Source organism: Odocoileus virginianus, chromosome 6 (genome assembly GCF_023699985.2).
Source record: "Odocoileus virginianus isolate 20LAN1187 ecotype Illinois chromosome 6, Ovbor_1.2, whole genome shotgun sequence".
NCBI classification, from domain to species: Eukaryota; Metazoa; Chordata; class Mammalia; order Artiodactyla; family Cervidae; genus Odocoileus; species Odocoileus virginianus.
In genome coordinates, this window is record NC_069679.1 from 43,478,929 (window position 1) to 43,496,636 (window position 17,708).

Genomic DNA, 17,708 nt, shown 5'->3' on the forward strand with positions numbered 1-17,708 from the left:
TGGCTATTATTGGACTGTAGGCCTAGAGTGAATACTCCAAGAAGGAAATGTAGGCAAATAAATTAAAATGCTTATTCTTAAATCTAACTTCAAAGGAATAGATGCCTGTAGTTTTATGAAAAGATTTTAAAATATATGGACACAAGTTTAACCTGGAGTAATGTTCAGCTATTATAATAAATCAGCATGTATGTACATAACATGAAGCAAAAAGCATCTTTTGTCTATAATCTTTGGTCATAATAAACATTTATAAATACTTTCTTGGTTTTATCCTCTATAAATTTGAAGCACTCTTTTTGTTACAAAGACTGCAAGTGAGTATGAAGTGTGTACACATTACTTTTCTCCATTTTGGCTACACTGTTAAACTTGCAGTGTGACTAAAGCTGGCAGTTTATTTTTCTAGTCTGAGGTCTAGAACGTAGTGCTTTGGGACTACTTCAGTAGCTACTCCCTGAAGTTTAGCCAGGAAAAAAAATTTAGGTCCTATTTACTGTTACTTAATTTTATAGCCATTTGGAGGTGTAAAGGTCTTTTTAGTTAGAATTTTAAATGAAAGATTATAATTGTAGGCTAGCATATTAAATGAAAATTATAGTAATGAAGCTTCTTTTGAAGACTGAATACATCTAGAGTTTGAAATAATTGATTTGAGCTAAAAAAAAATACCATATTTCCTTTCCTAAATGAAAGAAGCCTACACATTTTTATCATCAAATATAATTAAATATAAACATTATTTGCAATTGAAAGGTTAAGTGAAGAATTAAATTTTCATAACAGTTCAAAAGAAATTTAACTAAAACTGGGTTCATAAATGTTAATATTTATGACTTCTTTGATCAAAAACATGTATTTCACTTTATATTCTCATTTCAGGGGCCTTCTTTTCCTCCACTGTCTGAGTATGCTCCGCCACCGAATCCAAACTCTGACCATCTAGTGGCTGCTAATCCATTTGATGACAACTACAATACTATTTCCTATAAACCACTACCTTCATCAAATCCGTATCTTGGCCCTGGTTATCCTGGCTTTGGAGGCTACAGCACATTCAGAATGCCACCTCACGTTCCTCCAAGAATGTCTTCCCCATACTGTGGTCCTTACTCACTCAGGAATCAGCCACACCCATTTCCTCAGAATCCTCTGGGCATGGGTTTTAATCGACCTCATGCTTTTAACTTTGGGCCACATGATAATTCAAGTTTTGGAAATCCATCTTACAATAATGCACTGACTCAGAATGTTAACATGCCTAATCAACATTTTAGACAAAATCCTGCTGAAAACTTCAATCAGATTCCTCCGCAGAATGCTAGCCAAGTATCTAACCCTGACTTGGCATCTAACTTTGTCCCTGGAAGTAATTCCAATTTTAGTTCTCCTTTAGAATCTAATCATTCTTTTATTCCTCCCCCAAACACTTTTGGTCAAGCAAAAGCACCACCCCCAAAACAAGACTTTAGTCAAGGAGCTACCAAAAACACAAATCAAAACTCCTCTGCTCATCCACCTCACTTAAACATGGATGACACAGTGAATCAGAGTAATATTGAATTAAAAAATGTGAATCGAAACAATGTCGTCAGTCAAGAGAACAGCCGTTCGAGTAGCGCCGAAGCTACAAACAGCAGCCACGCAAACGGGACCCAGAGTAAACCACGACAGCCTCGAGGTGCCACGGATGTTACGTGCACCGCCGAGAAGAGCGCTAAGTCTGCTCTCCACCCCAGCCGTCACGGGCATTCTTCTTCTGACCCGGTGTATCCTTGTGGAATTTGTACGAATGAAGTGAATGATGATCAGGATGCCATCCTGTGTGAAGCCTCTTGTCAGAAATGGTTTCATCGGATCTGCACTGGAATGACCGAAACAGCTTATGGCCTCCTAACAGCAGAAGCGTCCGCAGTGTGGGGCTGTGACACCTGTATGGCTGACAAAGATGTCCAGTTAATGCGCACTAGAGAAACATTCGGTCCCCCTGCAGTGGGTGGTGATGCCTAATAACAGGCATTCACTTCGGTGTTTTCCCACCCTCTGTATTTACAGAGGGTCTGTGACGTAGGATTTTAATGTTTTACATAATTTTTTAAATGCATACATGAAAAGATTATTTACCTTTTAGTTTTTATTAATACTCCATTGCTAGTGCGTATTTTGTATTGTCTTGTTTGCTATCGTAAGAATAATGTATATGGGGGTGCATTAGAAAGTACTATACAAGTAAATTTTAGTTGTTAAACATAAAAGCCTCTTGAAGCTTCAAGATAATGTATAGCAAACGTAGGCAAGTTTTTACTTTTTTAGAAGTTACAGTCGTTGAAAAATGTGTCAGTTGACCCTTGAACAACACAAATTTGAACTGCACATGTCCGCTGATTTTCAGTAAATGCATACTGTAGTACTACATGATCCTTGGTTGGTTAAATCCTAGAATAGGGAAACACAGTTTTGGGGGACTGACTGTAAAGTTGTATGCAGTTTTTTGACAGTGAAGAGATTGGCACCCTAGCTCCCACATTGTTCAAGGGTCAGGTGTATTTCAGTGCTGAACTTTGGCAATATCAAATTAAACATTTAGTTCAAAGAATATTTGAGAATCCATGTAACGTGTTTTCAGAAAGAATATATGTAACTAAAACATGAAAGCATACATTTTTATGGATCTTCTAACAGACAGTAGAGTATGACACCAGATTCCTCCCTTACTGGTGTCCCTGAAATTAGTGACTTTCATATTATCAAGTCAGTCTTTCCAGGATGTCTGTTTGTACAGGTACAAGACAGATGTTAGCATATAGTAGATGTTCAATACGTATTTGTTGATTAACTTGTGGATTGTACCACATGAAATTGCTAACGTAAGATCAGTTGAAAATTGACTACAGTTAGTAAAGTTGTCATAAAGGGTGTTTTTAGTTGTGCTATTTAGAAATATAGCAATATTATGCTCTTCACTCTTCAGTTTTCCTTGATTATTGAGTTGTTATTGTTTTCCAGAGAAATAAATAATACAGTATTCTCAGAAGAATTGTGAATACTTTTCTTAATATCCTTTCAAACTGGGACATAGAAAAATGAATTTGGCCTTACAGGGCTTTGCTGGCAGAAGAACTGCTCAGTGGTGGTTTGAGAAATCTTGTTCTTGGGATCTGAATTTAAAAATGAGCCTCACAGGAGTTCAAAATCCATTTTAAGTGAAGATCAATTAAGAGTCAAGGTGAGAGCTTACTCACAACCATTTGAGGCCCTGCAGGAGACACAAGTTTCTGCTGGGCCTGGGGAGAGTGTAAAAATAGACTTAAAGGTATTCTCTCGAGAGAAGATCAAGAATGGAGACAGTTGGACGTATACTTATTAAGATTTGAAACATCAGAAACCTGTTTTTGGAGTGGATCAAAACCTGTGACCCCAAAAAAGGATTCTAGTTGATAGCAATTTACACAATGGTTGGATGTTGGTAAAGCTCCCAAACTTGAACCATCATTACTGTTGTGACCAAATCTGAAGACTGTGTGGTGATCTGCAGAAGGGATAGTGACAACCATTTAAAGCTTGGTGAAATGACAGCAGCAGCAGTATTGCCAAGAAACTTAAATTGCGCTTGAAAATCTTGATTACATGCCCTTGGATTAGTGAACATGAACTGACTCTTAACGTGATAGCACTGGCATCACATGTCACAAGCCACTAACGCAAAGTTAATTGAATTATTCGATTCTGTCGTTTCCAGCATAGTCACCAGAACTTTATCCAATGAACTGGTGTAGTTTTCATCGTTTGGAGCTTTTTCTAAGAAACTACATATTCTCCAATTGAGAAATAGTAATTGGAGGCTTTGAACAATTTATACAACATAGCAAATGATGAATTTTATAAAAATGAAATATTTAATATCCTATTAGAAGAAAATTATTAATGTTCATGATGTGTATTTTGATTGAATAAAACTTATTTTTTTAAATAGTGTTTTAATTGTGACCAACAAAAACAGCAATTTCATATGGTACAAAGCAGTATAAGGTTTTTTCCATTTACCTGTGACTAGTTAGAGGTGAGTACAAAATATTTTAAGTATAGTGGTAAGATAAATATCTTTATAGTTTTAGGAAATGAAATGATATAAACTAGGTACTCCTTTGTGTGAAAATTTAACCAGTTGAAGCAGATTAAAATGCAGTACATTGGGCTGACTCTTGACATTTGATTGTTCAGTAGCATACTTGAAGATCATGTTTTGCTTACATTGTAGCTTTTGTTCTTTTCTAAATGTTTAAGGATCTAGTTGTGATGTTTTTGAAATCCCAGTGAGTGCTGTTTTTTAAGATATAATGCACTGCATGCTATAAACCCAGTTGTAGCATCAGATGGTGATTAAAAAAAAAAAATGACCGAGTACAGTTAGATACTGTGTAGAACCTTCCAGTGTCCTCAGGAGTTAACACGGTAGTACTCGTTGTGCTCATTGCTAAAACTGGTGAGAAGCAGTTTCTAAAGCCCTCTGCTGCTTACAGTTTATTAGTTGTTTTGTGGAAAGGAAATAACCTCTCTCAAATTAGTCTAAAAATACTTGATTTATAATATGACTTTTATTTTCCATTTCCAAATAATTGTTTATAAACTTTTACAAATAAGTGAATTTGTTCTTGTGTTTAGTTCTTAAGAACACCTTACTTACTTAGATACGAATCTGTCAAATATCTAAAAGAGAAAAAAACCATGGTTGATTCCAACAATGAATTACAGGCAAACTGTAATCATAACTGACGAATGTTTTCATCTCTTTGAATTAATTTTCTTACTAGTTCTACATTTGTCTCTGTAAAACACTGTCAAAAGTTTTCTAGAGGCTTTTTGGTAGGGAAGTGATGAACTTTAAGAAGGCCAGATATTAATTTGCCTAACATGACTCAAAGAAGACTGTTACACAAATTGATGTGGCTTTCATAATGCAAGTGATGAGTTGCCCTAAATTTCACAATATTTAAAGAGGGAATGAAATGCCTAATCTTCTAGTAACATCACACCTTTTTTAGCATAATCCTCTTCCATTACTGAAAGGACCTCATCTCACATGCACACATATACACAAGGACACACTTAAGTTCAGTTGAGTAGGAAATCTTGGGGTTTCTCCTACATTCTCAAGTTTTGCCAGAGTTCAGTCTGTCTGTCAGCAGCTGGCTCCCTCAACAAGACTAGGTTACTGATTTAGAAAGTTTTAAAACATCAGTTCCTTTCTCAGAACTTGCTTTCTTCATTTCACTAGAGAATTCTTGAACCACTTGCTTCTAGATGCTACTGGACTCACTAATACAGAAATAATTTAGCTTATAAAAGAAAAATAAATTATTCTTCAGATAGAGTGCTTAGAATTAGATTTGTGATCCGTGTTTTCCTTGTGTGTGAAATACTTTAGAGTACTGCTATTAGGATTCTTGATATCCAAATTAGAAGATTATGTACATAAAACTGAAGATTTTCTTGTACTAGTGCTTATTCTTCTTAGATGAACACAATATAAGAAATCCAATTTGTGTGTGTATGTGTTTAGATTCCCAACTCTTCCTAGTGGTAGGAAAAAAACTGCAATAATAGGTCATCCTGATATCTGCTGACTTTAATCATCCAGGTAAAATATCGGGAGTTTTCCTCTAATACTCTTCCAGATTTGTTTGTCTTGAACAAACTGAGTGCTAGTACTTACTATTCAACATGCTATAGTAATTGTATTTAATAGTAAATAAATATATATATATATATAAAAGCAATGATTTTTAAAGGGAGCTCAAGAGAGTTTTTCGATTTCTTTTTTGCATGAGTGTTTTGTTATTTAAGATCTTTTTAATTAAAAGCATCCAGATTCCCAATGTTCATTTGTAAATAGTGATTTAGAACTCTCTATAAGATGATTAGATTCTTAGGGAAGCTCATAAGGGCTTATTTAAACCATCATATAGTTAGCCAATAGTATCATGCTGAGTGCTCCTTCTTTAGGAGAACCAATCAATGTAGGAAGGAGAAAGGAGAGGTTTTTCCTTTTTGCTGATTGGATACAGGAAGGTTAAGTTCTTTGATGTGAGTGTTTCCCAGCTGCCCTCCTACCATCCTAAATTCTCCAGTGGCATGCTCTAGAAACCAACCTGCCTTTTCCCTTCCTGGATGTTCTGTACTTCAAAATTTCATATCTTTCCTCAGAATTCACACTTCTTTGTTGGCTGTGGTTGGCTAGATTTTTAAGGGGAAAGTGTTTTCCAATAAGTTTGAACAAAGTGAAGAACATGGGGTTAAATTTCTCTTTTTTTAAAGAATTTATGCAGAATGAATCTTAATATCTTAGATTTCAGACACTACAACCACATTTCAGGCACCATAGAAAGCAGTAATTTTATTAGATCGATACCTTGAGAGTGCTTCCCAGTTTCCTTTGAGACTTGTCACTATTTTTCTCTACTTCAGAACTCGGAGATTTCCTTCTCATTTCCAAATTTCAGTAACTTCCCCATTTCCTGTATTCCATTTATCCTATAAAGTAGTATAGAAGTTGCATCTGTATTTTTCCAACTCTTGGTACAGTGATGGGAGCTTAGAGGCACTCCTGGGGTAAAGGAACTAGGGGTGGCATTAGTATTTGCCAAGAAGTGGTCTAGGCAAGTAAAGGGAAGGAAGTTTTCATTGAAAACTTAATGAAACCCAATGGATAAGCTTCATCTTGTGTCATATTTTGTCAAAAAACATTTGTAATTAAAATTCTAAATACCTGTCCTTTTCTTGTTCTGTAGGTGATGTAGATGATGTTGCTTGTTAGTTAAAATACCTTTTATAAAAGAAAGTCCTGCTTCTTATCATGATGTATGTGACTTAAATGACTGTTTCATATTAAAACTATTTCTTCCTTATGTACTGCTTACATATACCTCTTTTTGGGATATTAGTTCAGTACTTTTATACAAATCTGAGTGTGTTCCACATTGGTGACATGTATTTTTGCAGTAAATTTTTGTTTTGTTCTTAGAGCATGTTTAAAGTAACACATGCACTAGTGCTGTGATCTGTGGCAAAATTACTGTAATTCAAATTGGAAAATAAAATGTTTCCAGACTTTGTCCAACATTTATTCCTATGGCAAAGGAAATTACTATGTAATACTAATTATTTCTTATGCTGATATGTTTAAGCTACTCTATGAAGTATGTGAGACATCAGTGTTTATGGGTTAGTATTAATAGATGGCCTGATGTCTGAAATGGAAGAGAGGAATAAAATAAAATTTGGTGTTGGCAGTTCCTAGAAGCACTCATAATAAATACTTCTTAAAAATTTGATCTTCCTCTTACAATTATTATTTACTAAGGAATTATCTTAACTGCATATTAGATTTTTTTAGCCCGTATCATTAAAATTATATACTAGACTTTGAACTTATTCTAATGTCTTCCAACCAAGAAAGATATTATTCACTCCACCATAATCAAAATAAATAGTAATAGTAGTCTTCATTTATTGAGAAACTATTAAAATAACATGAAATGCCTCTAGTTAGAATTTGTAACCATTGATACAAGGCTTGATTGGTGTTTACTTTGTCCTCTCTGATGAAAAGCTTTGTTAATGAAAATGATAAGATTTGAAAGAAAAATGTTTAATCTTGAAAAAGTTTTTAGCTTTTTATAAGCATTTATTTCAGAATACTAGTTTAAAAGCATTCTTTTGTCATCAAACCAAGTACCCGAAAGAATTATAATAGATAATATTTGCAGATTTGCATATTTGAAATTACACACTTAACAGAAAAAAAATGCTTGTGAGTGCTTAAACTGCATATCTTTTTAAAATGTTCAAAGTTTCAGACTTTTATCAACTTAAACTATCCTGAATTGATAAGATTTTACTATATCAGTGATGTATATTACAAAGTTAATGTCTACTAATGTTGTCATTTTTGGCATGGTTGTTTTGGTATGTATCATACATTTGATTGTCAGCTATTGATAGAACTGACATAGCAATGAGTCTGATTCAGTTCTTAAAAAAAAAAATTTCAGATGCCATACCATGTCATAATCCCATTATATTTTATTTGAATACTCAATGTTTTCATGGGTTTTTTAATTTTAGTTTTACATGTTAGTTTTTTTCCCCTGGTACTTCATATACAGTCTTTTAGAACTGGATCTATTTCTACTTGAATCATAGAGTTTTAAAGAAGTATTCGTATTAAATGATTCATGAATTGCTTTGTGGAAAAATTTGAATAAAGTATGAAATGACTAGGTTACCCCCAAATTGTTTATTTTCTTTATGTAGTTAACATGCAGGTTACAGTTTTCAGAGAAATGAAATTGGCTTGGTAACTGAATGCAGTAGATAATGGGCAGTTTGGCTTCCAACTAGTAAACTAAATAATTCTCAATTCTGAATACTTTTTAATAATTACTGTAAATAATGGTAAGCCAGTTTTCATTTTTCTTTTTAAGATACTTAACTCTTATAATTTCCTCCTTCTTATTCTTTTTCCTTAAACATCTGCTAGAATTTTAAAATTGGAGGAGTTTAACTTATCTTCCACATTTTAGTTTTTTATTCTATAGGTAAGTAGTAAGATGTGTAGAGGTTCTATCAAAACAGTCCGTGTTATTGTTGGCGGTTCTTTTCAGGGATCATGCTAAATGTCATTTGTGCATTGTATAAAGAATGTTATTTACCAGTATATAGACCTACTATTAGTTGAAATTATGTACGGCAGGCTTTCTTGAACAATATGTATTGTAAATTTGTTTCCTGTTAGTGTTATGCTTTAGATTCTTTTAAATAAAGCTAGTTTTTAAAGAGAAAAATAACTGTTTTTTAAATGCTTGACTTTCATCAAGACAAGTAAATGTGATAGTCTTGGCTGTGGGTAGGAGATGTGCCAGGAAGCGTTAAGCAGGGCGATAGCTCCAGTTTACTAGGAATTTAGTTTTATACTGAGGAGCAAAACAAGATTTTTGTTGTTTTTCCTATGAAGTTTGTACATAACACTGAGCCCTGCGTTTCCTTAAGAAAATGTGAACATACCTCTATTTTGATTGTTACAAATTACGACTCTAGTTTTGTTAATAGAAAATTAATTGGAGAGGAGTTCTACAATCTCAGCAGCATAGTGATCCTTGAAGTAGAGATACAGTATTGCTAATCTAAGAACAATATTAAGAACAAACTTGCTTGAATGATAAAAATAGGTTTACAAAACACACCCAAAGTCTGTTTGAAACAATCATCAGGTGCCTTGAGAAAAACAAAGATGCATAGAATGTGACTATATTGGTTGATGCAACTTGGTATTAGAGGTAATAAAGGTGACAATAAAATAAAATTACATCAAGGTAAAATTTGAATATATCAAAGGTTTATTTAAATGTGTGGAAGGGAAAAAAATTATCTGTTGGAAAAAGATGTACAGAAACTTCTGATCAAATAACATGAAATTGGTATCGCTTTGTTTCAAACATATAAAAATAAATATAAAAAGATTGGGTTCAAAACATATATATATATATATATATAGATTTATACACCAGGACAAGAAATAAAGGAAAAAACATAAACTGTGCTGAAGCAGCATCCTGCATGACTCTGAGCCCAAGGCAGAAATCTGTCAAAAACTAATCTGGCAGGGTAATGAGGTCTGAGTGCTGCTACATTCCAAACTTGAGATGCAATAATGCAGTACTTAAAGGGAAATGTATAGCTTTAGATAATTTTTCAGCCCACAATATAATGAGTTAAGTGTTGATCTCAAAAGCGTAAGAAATAAATAATCCTAAGGAGTAAAATCCAAAGGAATAAAAAATCCTAAGTAGAGGAAGGAAATAATAAGAAAATAGGAAATGGAATAGAAAACAAACACTAGAGAGGAATAATAGGGCCACAAATTGGCTATTTAAAACATGTAAAAGATTTAATATTTAAAAGATTTACTTAAATGGCTAATCTTTATCTTTAAAAGATGAAAGAGTTTACTTAAAAGGTGAATAAAATTGATGAGCCTCAATTTGGTGAAATCGGTGAAAGTGATTCTTTTTTTTTTTTAGTGGTCAATAGAACAGGAATAATCACTTTAAGCCTGGTGGGAGCAGGGATTACTTGTGCTGCTGCCTCATGTGGAAAAGGTGAAAAAGCAAATTTGGCTCCAGCTGATACCTGGGACTCTAGCTTATAGGCCTAATGTGGCACAAATACACAGTTTTGTAATTTTCTCAGTTGGTAACTTGTGTACAGTATCACCAAAGAATTTGAAACAGTAAATTGACTTAACACTTGGCTGTATTGGAGTTCTTAGGACACAGGTTAGAGGCAACTTAAAACTGCCAGAAAGGAAAGGAAGAACCTAGAAGAAAGAAACAAAAGTAAAAGGAAAGAAAAAAAACCCACTGTAAATCAAAATTTCAAAACATGAGAAAACTAATGATAAAAATAGCCAACAAACATCTTTTAAAATTTTGATCTACTCAAGATGGAAATGACAGCACAGCCTGAAAAAGACTTTAAGAGAAGTACAATTCAGGATCCTGAAAGATAAAGAATAAAAAACAAGAATTATGAAATCCAATATATAGATATTCATTCAACATTTAATAATGAGTGTTATTTATGTCAGTCACTGTTCTAACTGCTAAGAACATGGCAGTGCATGCTGTAAATCAAGCGGACAAAACTCACTACACATGAAATTTTTATTCTATAAAGAAAGAAAATAAGTAAACTAAAAGTGAATTAGAGAATAAGTGCTAAGAAGAAATAAAAAAGGGAATGCTGAGCCTGGCAAGGTGAGGTGCTCGAGCAACAGAGTATGTTTCATTTTGTAAGAAACCACTAAACTCTCAGGTTTTGCATTTCCACCAGCAATGAATGAAAGTTCCTGTTCCACTTCCTTGCCAGCATTTGATGTTGTCACTGTTGTGGATTTTGGTCATTATAATATGTGTTTAGTAGTGGTATGTCATTGCTCTAATTTGCATTTCCCTTATGACAGATGATGTGAAACATTTTTTCATATTCTTATTTATCATCTGTGTATCTTCTTTGGTGAAGTGTCTGTTAAGGTTTGGCTCATCTTTTAATCAGGTTGTTTGTTTTCCTAGGAATTCTTACGTATTTTGGGTAACAGTCCTTTATCATATGTATCCTTAGCAAATATTTTCTCCCATTCTGTGTCTTGTCTTGTTATTCTCTTAATAGTGTCATTCATAGAACAGAAAAAAAACTTACTTTAATGTAGTCCAGCTTACCAGTTTTCTTTCATGAATCATGCCTTCAGTGCTGTACCTAAAATTTATCACCAAATCCAAGGTCATCTAGATTTTCTCTTGTGTTATCTTCTAGGAGTTTTATAAGTTTACATTTTAATTTTACGTCTGTGATCTATTTTGAATACACTTTGTGAAGGTTAGAACCACTATGCCTAGATTTACTTTTTTGCATGTGGGTGTCCAGCTGTTCCATTTGTTGAAAAGACTGTTTTTTGTCCATCATATTGTCTTTGATCCTCTGTCAAAAATCAGTTGACTATATTCCTGTGGGTGTATTTCTAGGCTCTCTATTCTGTTCCACTGATCTGTTTGCCTGTCCTTTCACCAATACCACACTGCATTGATTATTGTTCTTCAAATGTAATCTATCAATTTAATGCAATCTCAATCAAAATTCTAGCAAGTTATTTTGTAGATATTGACAAATTGATTCTACAGTTTATATGGAGAGGCAAAATACCCAGAATAGTCAATACATTACTGAAGGAGAAGAAGAAAGTTAGAGGACTGACACTACCCAACTTCAAGACTAGGCACAAGGTTGGCCTGTCTTGGAGATTTCTAGGTGCTGGTATGTCTGGCTTTGTAGGGTGAGTTAGGAAGTATATCCTCTACCTCTGTCTTCTGAAAGAAACTATAGATAATTGGTATAGTTTCTTCCTTAATGTTTGGTAGAATTCACCAGTGACCCCCATCAGGGTCTGGAGCTCTCTCTTTTGGGAAGTTATTGATTATTGATTAAATTTCTTTAACAGATATAGGCCTATTCAGGTTGTCTATTTCTTTTTGTGTGTTTTGGCAGATCATGTCCTTCATGAAGTTGGGCCATTTCATCTAGATTATCAAATTTGTAGGCACAGAGTTGTTCATAGTACTCCTTTATTATCCGTTTCATATTCATGGTATCTGCAGTGCTATCCCCTCTTTCATTTCTCATATTAGTTATTTGTATCCTTTCTACCCCCCTACTCCCCTGCTTTTTTTCCCTTATGTAGCCTGGCTAGAGGCTTGCTGATTTTATTTTCATAAAAACAGATTTTATTGATTTTCTCTGTTGATTTCCTAGTTTTAATTTCATTGGTTTATGCTTTAATTTTAAATTATTTCTCCTTTTAAAATATTTTTTACTTGGATTTAGTTTGCTTTTATTTTTCTAGCTGCCTAAGGTAGACACATTGATTTTAGATCTTTCTCTGATATATGCATTTAATGCTATAAATTTTTTTCTAGTCAAACTCTGATAAAACTCTAGCAGTTTAGGCTCTGGTTAAATAATTTCTTTCAAGGTAAGGTCTTGCTAAGAACAAATAAATGCTCTGGCATATTTCAAAGTCATTCATTTCCTGTCCCCCTAATGAGAGCTTGAGAATATTTTTGTGTAAATATTCACTGTGAGAAACTGGTGGAGTTTCAGAAAGTAAAACTCACAAAAATGTTGGGGGCTGAGTCCCCCTAGAGTTTTTGTCTCTCAGATCTGCCCACAGTGAGCCTCTAGCAATTTGTTATCTACATTCAGGTTTTCCTGCCTTGGCACTAGATCCCATGGACGTTTCTGCTGATTGGTTGTGATTCACTATAAATACAATCTCTCCCATTTCGGGGGCAGTGGCTTGCCCTCTGACCTCACTTGTCTTGTGCAGCTAAAAAGAGTTGTTGATCTTTCATTTTGTTCAGCCTTTTTCTTGTTGGGATGGAGTGGTGACTTCCAAGTTCTATAATGCCAGATCAGGAACTAGAAGCACTTAAAATTCTTTAAAAAAAACTAATATGCTAAAATAAGACTAGTAGGAAAAAATCATTAAGATCTATACTCTGTAAATGTCAGCCTAAGATATTTTGGCCAAAAATAAAAAGGATAAATGGACACTTCACATTCTCTACATGTGCTCTACCTATATATTCTTGTCTAGCTGTAAATCACATTGTCTTTTCCTAAAGCCCAAATTTAAAATAGTAAAATAATGAGTGCATTTAAAACTTAGTGCTGAGATATTGACTGAAAGCTATTCTGCATTAAAATGAACTAAAGTTTCTTGGAGAATGACTGATTCCATTTCCTAGAATAAAAAAGGAAAAAAATTCCAAGTGGGTCCAAATCATTTTGTTGCAAGAATAAAGGCTTTCAAAAGGTCTTTTTTTAAAGTTCTGAGGTGGTGTTAAAAAAATAATAAATCAGCCTTTCCTTATGGCCAAATTTGAGTTTGATGATCACAGAATAAATTATGGTTAATTAATTTTAGGTGAAGAATAATGTCAGATTTAATTTTTGCTTTGTAATGTACATTTTCATTCCTTAAAAGCCTGTCAATATGTAAGGAGAAAATAAGGACATGCCTCTATTATAGAACTTGTTTTTAAATTTTTACTTTTTCTAGTATTTATTACATACAAAATAATATAGAGATTTGTTTATGTACATTATGAATTAAAAGATGAGTAAAGCAAATCCATCACCAAAACTAGAGACGGGGGGGGGGGGGGGAACTTGACAATTTGTTTGATGCTCTCTGATGGCATACTTTGTTATAATGAACAAAATCAAAAATAATTTGAGGTGTTCTCTCAGTTTTTCCAGGGAACCAGCCAATATCCTCCTGTCTTCCAGTGGGAGGGACTGCACCTGAACTCTGCTTGCCAGTGTTAGTAATTTTTTTTTTCCGACTTAATCTTTCCGTGTGAATCAAGGTCTCCAGATACTGGGTAGCTGGCTTTCTCAGATAATTCTTATAATTTCACCTAAACCACGAATTGCCTGGGTCCCACTAGTTTCCCTCCTGAAAAGGTTCCCCTTCATGTTTGCTCTTACAGATAAAACCTTACAGAAAAACTTAAGGATGACAAGATCACACACACACACACACACACACACATACATATACGTGCATGTATGTGTATATAAAAATACATATGTTTAAGCTTTAAACTTGTACGTTCTCCTTTCTTATTGAAGGCAGGACAGCAAGGGGATGGAATTCCTCTCCTATAGTGTATAGCTACATTGCAGATCGAGCATATTGCTTTGGGCCCTATATGCTTCTCCTTGGGATGAGGGGAGAATGGGGGAACCTGTGTTGTTTTATTTTCTTGGCTTTGTGAGTTTCTCTTTTCCCCTATTAAAAGCTATCTCTTACCCTTGTGGTTCAGTCTTTGGTGTGTATCAGAATTACCTGGGGGTTCTGTTAGAACACAGATTGCTGGGCCACAGTTCCAGATTTTCTGGTACAGCAGGTCTTCAGTGGGGTCTGGGAATTTGTATTTCTAGCAAGTCCCCAGATGATGCTGACATTGTTGTCAGCGGACCATGCTTTGAGCAACTTTGTCTTAATTCATGCAGTGTCTATGCAGAAATCAGCTCTTTTGGCTACCACAAAGAGTGTCACTTGCAAGAGTTCCACCTAGGAGTTAACTGTTACCCTTTCTGACATCTTAGCTTTCCTTTATAGTTTTAACCACATATACAGGAATCCTTAACCAACAGATTTGCTTTTCATTAAAGTTTTATAAAACTGGCACTATTCCTTAAGGGTCTCTGCTTCTTATTCCCTCACTCATCCACCCAGTATAAAGTTATAATTAATTTTTATTGTTGTATGATATTCTTTAGTATGAATATACCTACTGATATTTGGCATGTTTTCAGGTCTTTGCTAGAAAGCTGCTATAGACAGTTGTTTCTTTATTCAATCATAGTTACCCTCTCTTTATGAAAGGACCCAATCTAGAGGAAAGCCTCCCTCCCTTAGACTTTCCCCCTCGTTCTGAGACACTCAGTGGGGCACGTGTCCTTCCTTGCTCAGTGACTGAATAAAACACAAGTTATGCAACTACAGATGTCCAATATGTATTGAAAAATATATATCCTGTCATTCTTTATTGTGCCTGTTGGTGAATACAAGTTCTTAATCTTAGTTCAAGTTTTTGATCTTTTTTCTTTAATGTAAGTGCTTTTTGATATCATACTTAAGAAAAGCTTAAGCATGACAAGATCATATATACACACATGTATGTGTATATAAAAATACAAGTTTTAAATTTATCTTCAATTCATCTGAAATTCATTTTTGTGTGTGACACCATATGCATGTAGCAATCCAATCTCATTTTTTCCCCATATGGTTACAATTTCTAACACCAATGTATTTAATAGTCATTCCTTTCTTGCTTTTCCCCATTTACGTGCACACTTTTGCCATATATCAAGTTTCCATCTACACTTGGGTTAGATTAAGATATTTTTGTTTTTTAAATCTGTTAAGGAACACAGATAAGGAGCACTTTTAAGATTGAATTAGTTTTAACTCTTGTGAAACACTTTTTAGGTAAGTACTTAAGTCTTGAAGTATAAAGATTAATGGTGTTTTAAATGGATATCAGCTGGTGTAATGATTCAGTAGTAAAACTGATCAAGTTTTTTAAAATATCCAATCAGAGTGCAAAAAGTTTCTTAAGACTGATAGAACAATTTCACCACACAAGTTTGTCTGTGCTTAACAAAGTGATTTGGAGAAGGCCATGGCACCCCACTCCAGTACTCTTGCCTGGGAAATCCCATGGAAGGAGAAGCCTGGTAGGCTGCAGTCCATGGGGTCGCTAAGAGTCGGACACGACTGAGCGACTTCACTTTCATTTTTCACTTTCACCATTGGAGAAGGAAATGGCAACCCACTCCAGTGTTCTTGCCTGGAGAATCCCAGGGACGGAGGAGCCTGGTGGGCTGCCGTCTATGGGGTCGCACAGAGTCGGACACGACTGAAGTGACTTAGCAGCAGCAGCAGCAGCAGCAGCAGCAACAAAGTGATTGTTAATTTCCCTGAAACTGGCAAAGAGCTCAAAGTATGCTTTTAATTTACCATAAATACATTATATCACTTGTGTTCCTCTATAGTGGCATAATCTACACTTTAAAAATTTGGAACACATAAACTGTCTTTAGAAGACAAAAGAGAGTTTGAAACAAAATGGTGAAAGTAGGCATTGAACACAAGAGGGAAAAATGCTAAAGGCAACATGGAAAAGAATCTATAGGATTGATTTTTAGGTTTCTCTGCTTGGGAGGACAAGAGACAAGAAGTCTAACATGGTCCCAGTATTCAAAGTTAAGGTATCTTGAGATGATGAACTGTACTAAGGGGTGGCCTGTTTAGGGGGTAAAAGATGATATTTTTCCCTCCCAAGTCTGTTCCTTAGCTTTCCTCAAGGATTTTTTTTTCAGTAGCTTTTAAATTTGTATTAATGATTTCCAAAACAAAATGTTAAAAACCCCTATCCCTAGGTGGCAAATAGTTTGTACGTGCTTAGCTTTCATGTTACTAAAAAAAAAAAAAATCAAATTCCGGTGTCTCCAAAAAGCATCCCAAGGAAAGAACATTGGGAGCTAGGGCATCAGGATCTTAATCACAGTGAAGCCATACTAATCCAAGTGACAACAGGGTTGGGTATATGGATCTCAGATTCCTTAAATACGGCATGTGGGAAGACTAACATGGTCTTCAGCGTGAAAGTAATTTTCAGCGTGAAAGTTACAAGTCTCCCTAAGCCACTATAAAACATATCCGTGTCAATTTAACTTATCCTACAGTTGAGTTACTACCATTCTTCAGGTGAGTCATACGGTCAAAAGTTCTCAAACCGAGGAGCGAACCCTATCTACACGCTTGTGAGTGGCTTCCTACCGACAGGATTTGAACGACTATAACAGGACAGGCAACCTTCTAGGCGAGAACGTCTATATGAGCAGGAAATTCCCCGAACAAGAACACCAAATGGTGCTAACTTTTACAGCTTCCGTCACAGCAAACAAAAGGCCAGGCTGCCACGGCGCGTGGGCGTCGCACCTGCTTCTCACGGATGACGCTTTCCTACGTCCCTTTTTTAACATTTTCAGTCGTGAAGCTTCTTTCTTGCTTAAGCGGAAGTGGGCCTGCTATTTCACAGATTCCCGAAGGGATAAGACCCCAATCAGCGGGAACGCCCCCACAAGCTGACCCAGGCAGTCGCGAGGGGAGTCCGCAGGGCGGCCGCAGGGACGCGCCCGCGGCACGCTGGGAACGCTGGGTGCCCCGGCCCTCCTGACCCGGAAGGGCTGGCGTGTGGTAACCCCGGCTTCCCTAGCAACCGAGCGGGCTTGAGTCCTCCTCACTCTCTCCGGCTGCCTCCCAGGATGCCGCTGCAGGTTAGCAATTATAGCTGGCAGCAGACGAGCACTGCGGTCTTCATCTCTGTGCCCCTCCGAGGCGTCAGCGTCCGAGACGCGGACGTGTTCTGCACCGAAAATTATCTGAAGGTAGGAACACAAGTCGTGCCGGGTGGCCCCAGAGGTGTGGTCTGAGGCGTCTGCTACGGCGTGGCTGTGGACGCGCAAGAGGCGCGTCCTTGCAGATAAGCATCCTAAAATATTAGTCCTATTAAAAA

General features: G+C 35.6%; 2 protein-coding genes across 4 annotated transcripts in view; both read left to right on the forward strand.

The window, feature by feature from the left end:
* The window catches only part of PYGO1 (pygopus family PHD finger 1), a 28,113-nt gene extending 18,752 nt beyond the window's left edge, over positions 1 to 9,361 (forward strand). The window contains exon 3 of the mRNA XM_020881238.2: positions 883 to 9,361. Coding sequence (XP_020736897.2) covers positions 883 to 2,010 — 1,128 coding nt within the window. The 3' untranslated portion in view covers positions 2,011 to 9,361. The remainder of the gene's footprint in view (positions 1 to 882) is intronic.
* Positions 9,362 to 15,838: 6,477 nt separating this feature from the next.
* DNAAF4 (dynein axonemal assembly factor 4) overlaps positions 15,839 to 17,708 on the forward strand; it is a 63,668-nt gene continuing 61,798 nt past the window's right edge. For 2 of the 3 annotated variants that reach the window (XM_020881230.2, XM_020881233.2), the window contains exon 1: positions 15,839 to 17,580. In XM_020881230.2, coding sequence (XP_020736889.1) covers positions 17,458 to 17,580 — 123 coding nt within the window. In that variant the 5' untranslated portion in view covers positions 15,839 to 17,457. The remainder of the gene's footprint in view (positions 17,581 to 17,708) is intronic. The other variant, XM_020881231.2, reaches the window with a different exon arrangement.